General features: G+C 28.0%; 1 protein-coding gene across 2 annotated transcripts in view; it reads left to right on the top strand.

The window, feature by feature from the left end:
• Window positions 1-209: 209 nt before the first annotated feature.
• LOC107444193 (phosphoenolpyruvate carboxykinase, cytosolic [GTP]) overlaps window positions 210-15,477 on the top strand; it is a 35,513-nt gene continuing 20,245 nt past the window's right edge. Inside the window, exons 1-2 of one of the 2 annotated variants that reach the window (XM_043052839.3) lie at window positions 210-565; window positions 13,091-13,354. In XM_043052839.3, the coding sequence (XP_042908773.2) occupies window positions 537-565; window positions 13,091-13,354 (293 nt within the window). In that variant the 5' untranslated portion in view covers window positions 210-536. Of the gene's footprint in view, window positions 566-10,233; window positions 10,341-13,090; window positions 13,355-15,477 lie in introns of those variants that run through there. The other variant, XM_087168661.1, reaches the window with a different exon arrangement.

Raw genomic sequence — 15,477 nt, 5'->3', positions numbered from 1 at the left:
CAGATTCATACGATTCTTTGACAAGTAGTAAAAAGAAGCAAAGTTTACAGTTGCGTAAAAAGGGATAAGAATCGTTTCGGAAATTATTAATCTATGCAATATAATTTATCTGTGATTTGCAATGCTGCGTCAAGAATACGTCACAAAAAATACGATAAGAAATACGTCACAATTTCCCAATACGCGTTTCTATTATTCGTTATTTTACCACTGGTTAAAGTACACCTTTTTTGATGATAAGATAGTCTAGATTTACTTAAAAAGTACTTTATCTAATACGATAAAACATTTTTAAATGTAAAAATTTTCTTCTTTCTAAACGCGCCTAGAAATGAAATGGACTGTGACACGTTCTAAAACATCTCAACTCTGCTATATTCCGGTTATTTCGTCCTCCAGCTTGTCTGGTTTTTTGAACCTTGTTAGTTTTGAGTTAGTCTTGAAGTTAGCTAGTACTGTAATTTGAATGTCTTCGTTATAGTTATTTCATCTCATCTTTTTCTGTCCTCTGTCTTAAGTTATTTTATTCATTCAATATGCCAAAAATTTTTCTGAAAGTGAGCCGGTATGTTTTTATTTATTATTTACGACAAGTTATTATTTTTTTTGCAAACTATTATCATGCATTGAATTGTGTGCATTGTTTTATGTTATAGAAGATTAGCATGAAATTTATTGCATATTAATAACTGTCTGACATTTAATGTTTTATATTTGAAGAGCATAAATGTTTAATTGTATTTAACCTGCTTTGTTTTGGGTATCGAAATATTGGCTTGACTGATTTGGTCTTGCTAAGCTGCTCTTTAATAATCGAATAATTGTCATTAATTCATACTAATTTCCGAAGTTCTTTTATAAGTCATACTATTATTGGAATTTTATGTAATTTAGGTAATAAGTATTGTTGAAGACTCTTGAAAAGACAGTTATTCTAATCCCCCCAAATGAAACAAATTTTAAACCTTTTTAATAGAATTACTTATTTAATAGTTTATTGATTCAATGATTCTTGCTTCAATGATTCTTGCTTGATAAGTTTAGTTTGTGTTAGGTTGAGATAGTTTACTGTTCTGGAACAGTTAAATGGGAATATACCCAAGTAATAATATTTGGTTTAATTTATAGTTTATTTTAAAAGGTTTAATTTTCCCCATTTTTTTCTCCTATTTTTGGATCACATAGCTTCCAGTCTTCAAACTCACAATAGGACTTCTATAGGCGCCTGAAAATTTTGTCATAATTAGTATCGCGTTTTATAATTAGAATGAAGATAAGAAATAGAGCTATTTGTATTCATGCACAATTTGTATTAGTTATCTAATCTTTTTGAAGCTTATATTTTGAATTCGTTAAATTCTTGATTAAACTAACAATTTAATAACAATTCTTTTCATATGAATATGTCTTAAGTTTGAACAATCGGAAAATTGTCCAACAAAGATACGCACCAAAATGTATCATTTTTAAAATCACTTATTTAGTAAAGAACTAGGCTTAAATTATTTACCTTCATATAAAGTTGGAATGAGCTTTGTGTGGAAACAAATTAAATTAATTCATTTTTTGGAAGCTATAATCACAAAGTTTTAAAATTTGCTAGCAATTTTTAATAATTATTATTTTTTATAGTGTGTGAAGACTAAATTTTCTTTCATTGCAATAGCATAGTAGTGAGTTTTGGTGCAGGCGTGCTATTCAAATAGATTTTAATGGTAAATTGTATCTTCATAGATTTTAATTTTCAAATAGTCATCATGCATCATGTTAACTGTCAATCAGTTTTGAAATTGTAATTTTTTTTTCTAATAAATTTTGACAATCATATTATTCCTAAATTCTAGCATTACTGAATTCATGATAAAAAGTAACACTATTTAATCTACATTTATTGTGAAATTTTGGAAACGATGGCCTCTTCTATATATTAGTCAAAATTGCTATATGAAATTTATTACTTTTAAGAAGAAATACAACAGCTTTAAATAACTACATATATCTGACTGTATTTAGTTATTTGCTTTTGTATTTTTTTCAACTGTTCTTTTGCTTCAATTCTTTCTTTACTATTTTTTTTAAATTTGAAATCAATAAAAATGAAGATGCAGAGTATAACAGTTTTAGTTATACCTATCAGTTCAATTAATGCTATCATAATTCTTTTTTATATTTATTGTGCTTTTGTCGAAGAAAATAGTTAACTCTGTAAGTCATGAAAAATTTATGGAAAGGCATGAAATTTCATGGATTTGAAAATCTGAAATGTAGCAGATATCCATGTAATGTAATTTAAATTAAATTTATCGAAAAAAAATTCCTTCTACTCTAATCAATTTCTGAAGAGCAATAAAAATATTAGATATCTACATTATATTTACATTTTCATCTACTTATTTATGCCTGATATTCTCAAATGAAAAGAGAGTATTTGCATACAATTATAAATCTTGCCTTTTTATATTTTGAAACTATTTTATTTGATAATGATCAAACAAATCTGATAAGGTAAAAACATTATGTTTTGCTTCATATTTTAACATAGAAAAGTATAAAACAAGAACAAAATATTGCATAAAACTCTAAATTTGCTCAAATTTTGAGTATTGAGTACTCATTGGATTATTCAAATGTATACAGATGTTTCATTCAAAAGTTTCTTACTTGATTATGTAAGTTAATTTTTTTATTTCATTCATCCACCCCTACTCACTATTTTTACGGAATGTTTTGCACAGCACGTCTTGAATAAGTGTGTAAAATTTAATGAATAAAGGTAGGACTATTTCAATCAGCTTTTCATACTTTGTGATCGCTATAACATTTCAAAAATACCTGTCCCTGATTCTATGTTCAAAAATAGGAATGTTTTTTTTTTTTTTTTCAATCCGTTATTTACATTTTGTAGTCTAGATAGCAAAAGATTTCTGGTTACGTGGACTTAACATCATTGATTAAAATAAAATAAAAACTATTTAAAATATATTGTACAATTTATTGTAATAAAAATTACATTAATTTCCAATACACCTAACATATTACCAAAAAAGTTTGATCGCTGAAACTTGAAAATCACTGAAACTTAATGAATCAACAAAACTTAAAAATAAAAATTTGTGTGATAAATGTTTTAAAAATGTCTTAAAAATAAAGTCAAAACTTAACGCTTTTAAAAAATCTTTATATTTTCATTGGATATAAGAGAAAAAAACTGAATGCAATTATGATTTTTACTATGTTAATATTTCAGAAATTTTAAAAATATTACTTTTTAAAGAAAAACAGTAAGAAAGCAAAAATAAACTAAAATAAAAGTTTAATTACTGAACTTTAAACCAGGAAAAAAAATATGTTGAATTTTTATTTTTAAAAAAATTATCACATATTTAAGATTTTAATTAATTGATAGAATAGGTAACAAACAATATTATAATTTCTAATTTTATTCAAATTTGGCTCAATTAATATTAATCAATGTGTGCAGAGAGTTTTTTAATTGAGATTTTGTGTAAGCAGAAAGTTTTTAATTTTCTCTAAGTCTGTTTATAATCAGGGGAAATTAATTTGAATCAGCGTTATTTAATTCATTATTTAAAGATCCATCTAAATTTATATCTCGCATTAATTTTTATGAGCTACGGTGTAAGGCCTTTTTGTCTCTTTTATAGCTATTTATATGCCACTTGTCAATCTAACTCTTATTGGAAGACCTTAATATGACAGCGATATGCTTTAAAAAAAATGTACAAGGTTATAAATGTAGATGCAAATATCTGGTTAAGTGTGTAATTTATAGTTGATTTTTTTTATTTTACTAAAACTTATGAAAAACGGCGAAACTTAGCTATATTTTTCTTTTTAAGGAACCTAAGAAAATCGAATGATTTAAATACGGCTCAATATTATCCTAATAAACACTTCAAATTGAAAGATGAAAAGGTCATTTCCCTAAATTAAATTCGTTACTAAACCCTGAATTTTAACTTAATTATCAAGTTATACTTGAACAATCAAATTGATTAATTTAACTTTATAATCAAAGACTGCAAAGATTAAATGTGATTTTTATCTTAGCAGTGTTTGAGTTGAGCATCAAGGAGAAGTTAATACTGATAACTATCATTTCTCACTTCAAGTAAAATAAAGTGCGTATTCTAATTTCTCAATATATATTCTAGTTTTCGAAGTGGCACTAAAATTTTCACTACTCGTGTTGAAAGAACAGAAAAGAAAAAAAAGATATATTAACGGGCTTAAAGTTTCCGAAGTAATCTATCAGAAATACCGATTATTAGTAATTCTCTATAGAAAGTATTAGGTAACACTAAACAACGTCACTGATTCCAATCATTAAAGAGATTAAGCCAAATCTACATTGTTTTCAACCTTAAATTTGTTACTTAATCCTGATATTTAATATAGTCATAATTGAGTCATCAAAAAATAGTTTGTTTAGAATGTTTTTTTATTTCTTTGCGTCACAAGTCATCTGATAATTTTTTTCTCCTCGCTATCTACCCTTGAGACTTGAGTTTTTGTTGTTGGTAGGTCTTGTAAAAAAATAAAAAGACAATGATTTTCGAAGTTTCATAATATTCTACTCTTATCAGTTTAGAGTAAACAGAAACCATTTCGCTTTATCTCTAAAATGTTCTACAAATGCTACACTTTATTATTTAACAATTTCTTCGTCTAGCTGTTATTTGAATGTCTTAATTTTATAGAAATTAAAAATTAATTATATGAATTTATTTTAATTGAATTAATTTTAAAGAATTGGAAATTCGCGTTTTTTATTTATGATGCTCCATCCTACACTAATAATTTATAAGTTTCTATATTTCTGTCTGTAATGCGGCTTTTTAAAAGCTAATGAAATGGTAGATGCATATAACATCACAAGTTTAGTTTAATCACTTAGCCTATACCCTGTCAAATAAGACACTTAACTATTTTTTTTATTTTTATATATAATATGAGTGAAAGTAGTTTTATTTGAATATGAATAGTTGCGCGAAAATTATTTTAAAGTATTACAAATTCAATAGCAAGTATCATGTAAAAAATATTCTGACAATGAAATATTTCGTTCCTCCATGTATTCTGGTTATAACAAAACAAAAATATATTAAGTTTTAGTGCTTTCCTTTTCCAAATTAAGTCTTCCTGTTAAACTTCAAATTTCGTTCTATATAAGTCTGCAAATATTTTGTTTTTCAATATTGACATAAATGTTTTTTTATATGATTTTTACTTGTTTTCTTGTTAAAAAAACATTGAAATTTTACTAAAATTTTGATTTTTTAGTTCACCCTAATCTAGCCTCTAGAATATATCGAGCTGTGACTTGCAATCAATTTTTTTGACTGATTAAATTTTTAAGCTTGGAACAAATTATTGTGCCAATAACTTTTCTACACCAATGGCAATTTTTGAATGCTTTGAGAAAAACTCTGAAGGGTTTCAAGTCTCCATATTGGACCTTTATAAAGAACTCCCATTATTGGTCAAATTTTTCTTTTTTTATTTATTCTTTAGTGCTGTGCAAAAAGATTATCTTCTTCGCTGACTCGTAGTCAAAAGTTTATTGAATTAAACTAAATTTCGGCAATCAAAAAGACATTCGTAAGATAATATATGATGAGATATTTCAAAAATAATCTAGATCACCTTTTGTTCTCTTCAAGAGTGCGTTTTTATGAACAAAAAGCGCTGTCAATCAGCAATAAATGTCTGCAAAATCATATTTTGACTCGTGTAAGAGTGCCATTTTATTTACTTTCTCCATTGATGTGACTGAGTTCTCTAATTTTTCCGAAGGTCGTAATGATTTTTTTTTAAAAGGAAAAGAAGAAAAAAATTATTGATACTGTGCCAAGATTCTGTTCCGAGCGTGACCGACCGATTTATCTTCACTGAACATTGAAGTCCTTTAAAAGATGTCTATTATTAAGTGGGTGTGACATTTTTGCGAGTTTAAAGTGATTTAATTCAAAGCACTTAACCTCCCACCCCCTTCCAAAAAAGACCAGAATCTCTGCAACATTTCGATTGTGAAGTTAAAAATTATCAAAATAGTTCAGCCAAAAAAAAAACATCTTTTATGTTAATGTTTTAATTTTTTTGTCTTTTTTGTTAATTTTTTACCTTTTATGTTAATGTTCGTTAAGGATGGATTGATAGATATTTATAAAATCAGCGCATAATTATGGAAGTTATGTTTAATGAAGTGCAAAGTTTCGACTTAATGTTTCACAGAAAAATTTGATGAATACAATTTCCTTTTTTATTATTACTAATTGATAATTTGGAATATTTTTTGGTGTAATTTTATTCAATCAAATTCTATACATGATAGACATTTATAAAATCAAAGCATAATTATGGAAGTTATGTTAAATGAAGTGTAAAGTTTCGACTTCCTCCATATTTCTGAGAAAAAATTCTATGAATGCCATTTCCTTTTTTATTATTACTAATTGATAATTTGGAATAGTTTTTCGTGTAATTTTATTCAATCAAATTCCATAAAACCTTATTACCAAATTTGTTTGAAAATTTTAATTTAATTTGTAGGCTGTAAATATTTTTTTAAAACTCTTTTAAAGTTCAAAACTTAGGAAGATCTTTACGTCCTTTAACATTTGGTGATTAGGTTCAAGATAGCGTATTTAAATGAACACAATGATTAGATTAGGAGTGTAGCGAAGGTAGATTCTATACTTTTTATCTAACCGTAATTTTTTTTTTGTTATTTAAAGTTGGTTAAAAAATTAGTGTTCTCTGTGTAGGCTCATTTCTTGTTGTGTTTGTAATAATTTGATTTCGCTTTGAAGTAGAAGGGAATAATAATACTTTGAAGTAATTATAGTCTATGGTGCCACGCAAGATAAATAAATATATAAACTCTGCTATTTACCTATTGACAACACTATAATTATTATTCATTTTGTTAGGTTGTCTAAACTATTAATTTAAGTAGCGTTAAAATATTGGTTATACGTTATGTATTTAGATTCATTTTGTAATTAATCTGAAGTGAATGTTGAATACGTTAAATATTTACTTAAAATTTATTTTTATTTTTATAGAAATAAAAACTTATTTACGAAGTAATTTAGATTTATTTTTGATCCTTTCATAAATGGTTGTAGAAATTTTTAAAATAAACTGTTTTCTATCTCATCTCACGACAGAGGTGATTAATAATTTTAATATTTCTGCTGCCTACTAAGCTAAAATGTTCCAAATTCGCAATGGTGGATTATGTGATTTAATGGCTGCCAGACAGATTTAAAATTATTATTATATAGAGAACTACGAAAATATCGCAGACATCTCTTGAAAATAGTTAAAATTAAAATCAACGTATTTCCGGTGCGGGCAACTGCTAGATTATGGAATTTCAAACAAATGCAGTTTGAAAAAGAGTTTTAATAAATATGTAATTTTAAAAATGTTTAGAGTATTAACATTTTAGCGTGACCGCACTCAATCATTTGCCCCTGTAGCCCTAAATATAACACAAAATTGTTCGGTAATATTAAATAATATATAAGGAAATTGTACTTCATATAAATTATCCGTTTATTAATAGATAAGGAAATCGTAGTTCATATAAATTATCCGTAGATTAACGTAGAAGAAGAAATAACTCGTCTCTGTGTACAAGGGGCTTAACTCATATTTTTCTTCTCTTAGACGTAATGATTTCCGAGATGGATGAGTGATGCAATAATATTTCAATTAAACGTCAGCGTGGAACGTCTGATAATTTGTTGTATATGCATTAGATGAAATAAAACAGCTGCTCTAGTAAATTTTCACAAGTTTTCTCACTTTGGTTTTGACGCATTTCCTTCTCTAAACGTTAAACAATATCAGGGTCATCTCGGGTGTGTGAGGTGACGAAATTGAATTTGCGTCAAATGCCGCATGTAAATAATCTACTCTAATCAGCAGGTGGGAGTTTTATTACTGGGTCCGATATTACGGATTCAGTTTATCAATTTTTGTGTGCTTTACTGATCAGATAATTTGAAACTTGGATGTTTTTTTTTTTTGTGAAGGGAGAGCAAAACAAATCTAAATATTTTTGCTGAAAGAAATATGTTTTGCAAATATTAATGACAGTTTAAGGAAGGTTGGTGGAGTGAGCTTATAATCGAATTTTCACGAATTAAGTTCCAATCTTAGTGGTTTAAAAGATTTATTTAAATACGCTAATTGGAGCAAAATATTAATTAAATTACGGAATCTGACCCAAAATGTTCATCTTTGAATAAAGATATTTTTTTCCGACTAATTTGAATACTTCGCCATCAAAATATGAAAGGCAGCCGCAATCTTAAGAATATGATCCCAATAAGTTAGTTTGTCAAGAGCGGTCGAAGTTTAGAGCCCCTTTATGGTAATTTTACTTTTTGCGTATTTTACCTTATCCCTGTTGAATTTTTTTTTTAATCTAATATAAAAAATTTTTGCTCACGATTATATTATTAATGAACGACTTATTTAATAATAGTCTGAAAAATATTGAATTGTGAGGTCTGCAAATTTTTACATCATTTTAAAATACATAGCTTAAAGTTTCAAAAGATAAAATTTTAACGAATTAGGTTGCATTGGAGAAATGAAATTTTTTTGAAAAAACTACTTTTTTTGAAATTTTCCAAATTTTTGTTCAAATTTTGTATTTTCTCATTTAAAATGAGGAAAAAAAATTTGAATTTCTTACGATTCTAAACTTTTTCAACCATTATAAAAAATAATAATTACTAAAAATGGAATGGATGATAAATGTTAGACACACCTTTAAATTAGGGGTAAAGAAATATTTAATAGGTAAATAATCTTTTATGCATTTTTTTAATTTTATGCTGATGACAGCCAAATAATTGAAGAAATTGGGGCATACCATGTGACTTATCTGTCCAATGAGAGATTTTCATTTGATTTTTAAGTTTTTATAAACATAGAGTATTATTACTCACTTCTGGCCTAGACCTTAATAAAAAAGGTGTCGATACTAATCCTTGAAATTTTAATGCCTTGCTTTTGTGACTACTTGAATTTTGTCTTCACTTTTGCGTGTGAACAATGTTCCGAGGCATTTGCACTGGATGGAAATCCAGTTTTCGTAGACAACACATTAATGAATTCAACCTTTTTTTTTTTTTTTGTTTTAAACTTAATTATCTGTGTTAAAAAACTTACGAAGAGTAAAAATAAGTAAAGAAACACGCAGTCTTTTTCTAGTCTCACCTATTCGTGACGTCAATTAGCCTCATTAGTTGTCTCGCAAAAAATTATCAAAAATAGATTTTTTTTTTAGAATTCTTAAGTTTATATTTTATATTTAAAAAAAATTAAAAATCGTGAAATTAGTTATTAAAGGAAATAGCCGAAAATCCTTGTTTGAGTTAACTAAAGTGCATTGTGAGTTTAATAATGTAAATTAATAAAATGTATCTATATTTATAGAAATATTTAAGTTATTAATAGATAAACAAATATAATGTAAAAAATAATCAAAATTATGAAATAAGAAAATTGCACGAAGTTGATAGTTGTTTGATGCGAAGGAAAAAAAGATGAAAATTCAAACTTGATCAAATCGTTAATTATCATTTCGCTGTGAGTGAATTAAGAATATAATTAGGTATAAAATTGTTCAAAAAGCCAACGAAATGCCTGTTTTTCTAAGCTTTTGTGTCAGGGAGGAAAAAGGTTACACAGTTTGAATGCCTTTAACTCATAGTTATAACTGCAAACACAATTTTTCAAAAGATAATAGATCAGACTTATAAAAAGCAAATATTTAAAAATGAAACTTTTTTAAAATTAACTAAAAAATTTTCACCTTGAGGAAATTTATTGAAAATTATTTTTCATGTTTACATATTTTCTTGGGTCTAACAATGCAGTAATAGTGTAACTTTACAAATGTATAAGGCATTTAGTGAAAAAACAAATTTTTTCACTTTCAAGAAACTAGATTTCCTTTATATTGAAATTTAACTTTAATAAATCACGTAAGAGTGCCCTGGCTAAAGATGGATATAACTTAACCTTACTATTACATCATTCATAAAATATAGTTAATTTTTTGAAGTTTTATGTAAACGAGCCTTGAAAAAACATCCTATGTTTTAGTTAAAGCATGTTTTGGTGGTGTGACTGATTTTCCCCCTCTGTATTTCTTACTAACATATTCTTGTACCTCTTCAAGTACTCTCTCTTTTTCTGCTGTGTGTGATGTTTCTCTATCGTAATACTTCTCATTTGTGACCAGTGTCCAAAACTATGTTGGCGACGAGCTTGAAGGAATCGGCCCCCATTGAGTAAGACTCGTCAATAATCCCCCCACCCCCGCATGCCATATTGTCTTCACTTGCTACTCAGCTTTTTCTCACTCTTTATACTATGTTTTAAACTAATCACTTTCGTTTGCTAGCCAATTAAGTACGCACATGCTTTTAATTTATTATTTTTTGAATGATCTCTATCTCCCATTGCCGTTCCTTTCAAGCTATTCGTGAAATCTGTTAACCTTTTCTTATTCCTTAAACAGTTCGTTAATCAGGGAGTTTTTAATTCCCTACTTAATTAAAAAAATTTGGAAATTGTTTTTCGTCAGATGCATTAGAATTATGAAATGTTCGATTGCGATAATATTTAAAATAAATTTTTTTTAAAATTTAATCGAAAAGTATTCAAACTACCGATCTGTAATATTTTTATCTTTAATGATCGACAGTTTGGTGTTAAAATATTGAAAGAAATTGGAAGTATGTACAGGGTTTTTGAAGAGACTGCCCTTAATATGTATTTTTATAATCCTAATCAAAAATTTATATTAAGTGTGCACATTGAGTGTCGCAAATTAATATTCTAATTGGGGAAGAAAAATTCGATTAAAATCTTAGAAACAAAGGCGTAGCGTCAGGGGGGGGGGGCACGCTTTTTGCTTTTAGAAAACTGTTCCTTTATTTTAAGTTTTATATATGTCTATATACATTTATAAATAAATCTACATACATATAAAAAATTTATATGCATAGATATTAAAGTTAAAAAAGAAAGTTTTCTGTAAACAAAAAGCGTGCCCCCTCCCCTCCACACGCTACACCTATGCTAACAAATCCTAGTATAAGAGGACCGAAGTAATAAATAACAAAACGTGTTTGATTGGGGGAGTTGATTAACAACACCCTAACTCCTTAAAATTTTAACAATTTTCCAATTAAAACTCCTTTGATGTTTATTACATTCGCTTTCCTCTATTGTAATTTATCGTATTTTAAGTGTTTCTGATTTTTCCGGATTTATATAATGGTTAGACACTCTGTGTATATTTGTTTTAACTTTTGATAAGGATTCATAAAATATAAAGGGCTATCTTTGTGCAACATCCTGTATAGTCAGTCACAAAAGTTAGTACTGTATTTTCGCTCTTTGACAGGAAAATTTTTATTTTAAATTGTTAATGTTTTGAAAGGCCAAGATCAATACTTTCAAAATTAGTATTCACTCCAAAATTCGTATAGGCATTGAAGTTCCCTTAGACAGTTACAGTCTTGGGTCCTTTATTGAATAACTGGAACACTAAATGTCAGGTAATAGGCATTCAGAGCTAGAAAGCCTATATTTGACATTGCCTTAAGTTTTGTTTTGCGTAAGAACTATTATACTTAAGTTACTTGTTCTTGATAAAAACCTATTTTTAAAACTGCTGTTCAAATAACTACTGACTATTATAAGTAAATTATATCACGTAACAATTTTTCATTTAAATGAATAATAATACTATGTCTGGAACCTTGGATCACAGCCTTACAAAATATTTTAATTTTGAAACTTAAGATTTTTCTTTTAAATTGTTCTTTTAAAGTGTGGAAGTGCTATTTTTGCGGGTATTTACTAACTTTAGTGTGGCTAAAGGTTAACTATTGTTTAGAAGCCTACCACGTTTATAAATTTTTTAATTTTTCTTTTAAGTATTGAGGCAATATTATTTGAAAAAACAGGTTTAAGATTTTACGTTTTCTTCACCTATTAAGGGGATGTAGTTACTGCTTTTTATACATTTCTAAAAGATGCTTTTAAAATTCTATGCCAGAAGAGGTTAACAAATTTAAATTTCCTTCAAATGCATGACTCCCACTCTCTTAAAACTGTATTTTTTTAGGTGACCCCCCCCCTACTTTTTAATTATCTAAGTTTGCTTTTTAAATCATAGTTTTTTTTTTTTTTCCTTTAAATTTTTTAGTGCATGAATAATAGCGTGCAAATTGCTTTTTGAATCTTGTAGAAATGCAATTTTAAATCCAGTATCTATTGCTAGTTTCAACCAGCTGAAAAATTCCCAATAAATGTTACAAATTGTTCATCTGTGCTAATTAATTTGCTAATTCCTAAAATTCATACTTATTTGCTAATTAATTTTTAATGAATACTAATTAAAAATCTGTAGTTTTTTTTTTTTAAAAATTCATTTATATGGTGTATTTATAGTTATTGTGTATGAAATACCAGTGCCATTTGTTGTTGCAAAGTAGTAATTTTTTCTTGATTAGTGTTTCCAGATATTTTAATAAAAGTTAATATTTTATAACTATGTTAAATGTTTTAAAAATAAATTGCTTTGTTTGAACGTAATATTGTTTATTTAGATAGTTTGCATTGCAATAAAAAATCTTTAAGAAATTTTTTAAGTGTGAAAAATATGCCATCTATGTTTACAAATTTTATAATTTAAAAAATGTGTCTCTATAATTTAAAAAATGTATCACATTTCAGCAAAATGTTTTGTTTCGAATTTTTTAAAATCCTTTTTTGAAAAATAAGAAGTTGAAAGTATTTTTTAAAAACTCTTTCAAAGAAAAGTAAATTTCATCGGACAGTCTGATACTTTTTTTTCCTCACTGCTTCCTTTAATTAGTTTTCAAGAAGTGAGAGAAATTTCTTGTTAAAGTCAAGTTATGTTTCAGAACCTTTTTTTAAAAATATCGAAATAGGATTATCTTTACTTTTTTTTCTCTAAAAATGTTAGTAATCATTTTAATGTTTTCAAATTGTTTTTCTATTTTAGTTATGGCTCTTTACTGGTCAAAAATGTGCCACAATTATCACTTAAAAGCCAGGTTCTACAAAGTGGTATTAGGAACTTAAGTGTAGTCCATGGTGACCTAAGTAGACTAAATGAAAGTGTTAGGAGTTACATTGAAGAAAAAGCTAGATTATGTCAACCAGACAATCTCCATATCTGTGATGGTAGTGAATCAGAGAATGATTATCTTCTAAATCTCATGATGAAACAGGGAATGGTGACACCTTTACCCAAATATGAAAACTGGTAAGTTTATGTTAACATAACACTGGTAGGTTTCAATTTCAGTAGAAATTTTTTCTTTTTGATAACAATTATGAAAATGAGCAGTTATGAAATCTAAATATTGTATGTTGAAATGTGATTGTTAAAAGATTTTTTAAATTTAAATTCTATTATAGTCTCGAGCATTTTAATTAAACCTCTATGAAATATATTGAAAATGAAGGAATGATTTTTAATTTTTGCATATTTTTTTTAACCTAAACAAGTTAATTAATATTATTAATCGTTTATGTAAAATTGGTAGGTAGGTTTTAATTTCTATAGGTGTTTTTCTTCTTGATACCAATACAAGAGCCGCTGTGACTCAGGAGATAGGGCGTTCACCTCCCAATGAAGTGCCCAGGTTTGAATCCCAGCAGTGGCTGGTTAAAACAAATTCTGCGGCTGGCTCACACCGACCACAGTGCTGGTGTAAAATATCCTCAGTGGTAAACTGATCATGGGTCAGAATCTCCTTGTCAAATTTTGATCTAACAGTGGGAGATTTTCGTGGTTTCCTCTGCATGTAACGCAAATGCTGGTAAGTCTCTCTGAAGGCTAGTTTTCCCAAATGCTTGATCCAGGAGTTCCGTTGTCTTCTGGGCTGGGTTCAAAATTACAAGGATGCAGGGTTTTACGTTGATAGTCTTGAACTCAGAATGGGATCGGCTGCTCGACACTAGTCATAAAATAAAATAAAACATTACAAATGTGAAGTTGCCCAAATCATTGAACCTAAATTGTGTACGTTAGTACGTTGTTACTTAACGATTTTTATATTTTAATTCTGTTAGTCTCAAGCATTCTAATTAAATTTTATAGTCATATTAAGGTTTCTATAAAGTCATGAACTAAACCTCTTAAGTATTATGTATTGTACATGAAGTTTATTTTGATAGTTTTTAATTTGTTTGTTACTTTTTCCACTTTTTAAATTTCAAATTCTAAATGAAAGTCTGTATGTTTGTAAAAATTTACCATCAGTGTAATTATTTAATTTTTAAAAATATGAATGCAGAAATTGTAGCTTTATCGTATAATGAGTTAAAAACATTTTGTAATGAAAATGCTGAATATATAACAGTAGTTTGCTGTTCTTTTTTTTTTCTGACCCTTTTATTTTATTCCTTAAATGGAGAAAAATGGGTAATTTTAATGTTTTGTAAAATCATTCTCTGATGTTACTAAGGATGTAACGTGTAACCACTTATGAATATTGTTTACAATTAGACAAAACTAAATGTGTTCACCTTTGATTGAATCCTTCATCTTGTCCTACAAAGTACCTATGTTTGCGATTTTATATTTTATTACCATCACTGAATAGCCGACCCAATTTTTTTGGGTTTACATCTACTAATTCTCAACTCCATAGCTTTGTAATTTTGAACCCCCAATCCAGAAGACAAGCAAACTCCTGGATCAAGTATTGGGGGATATTTCATGGAGGACTTTTACATTACATGGATAGGAATTACTCCATGTAACGCATTTGCATTACATGGAGAGGAAGATCTCTAAAACTTCCCACGATTAGCCTGGCGGCAAAGGGGTTCTAACCCATGATCCGTCTACCACTGAAGATATTTCATGTCAGCACTGTGGTCGGTGTGAGCCGGATGCAGATTCGTATTGACCATCCGGCACTGAGATTCGAACCTGGTTCACCTCATTGGGAGGCGAACGCTCTATCCCCTGAGCCATTGTGGCTCCCTATGTTTGCTATGACCAATTCTGACTAAAATGCCATATTTGGTGTTCTATGCAACATTGTTGGTTGGCTGTAGTCTCCACTCCACAGTTAAAGATTGGCCTACCAAAATGAGATGGTACACCTTTAAAGGACTAAGTTCCTGCATGTAGGCTCTGTGTGATGACTGATTTCACTATCTTGTATCTTCTCGTCATAGGAACCATACTATCCTATGATAGGAGGAGACTGACTCTGACAGTTACCTTTCATTAATGATATTCACACTCTTGAGAGTTTGTGGATGTAGTTGTTTCTACCTCTAAGTTTTGTAACCACTTTTGATAGCGGTAACAATATAATGATTGCTTCGCCTGCAGCCAGCAGTCTTTGCATTTCGCTCAACTAACCCATT

This window comes from Parasteatoda tepidariorum, chromosome 1 (assembly GCF_982258835.1).
Source record: "Parasteatoda tepidariorum strain Cologne lab strain chromosome 1, Ptep-v5.0, whole genome shotgun sequence".
Lineage (NCBI taxonomy): Eukaryota > Metazoa > Arthropoda > Arachnida > Araneae > Theridiidae > Parasteatoda > Parasteatoda tepidariorum.
Note: the sequence above shows the minus strand (reverse complement) of the source record. Positions and strands in the feature narration are given on the sequence as shown.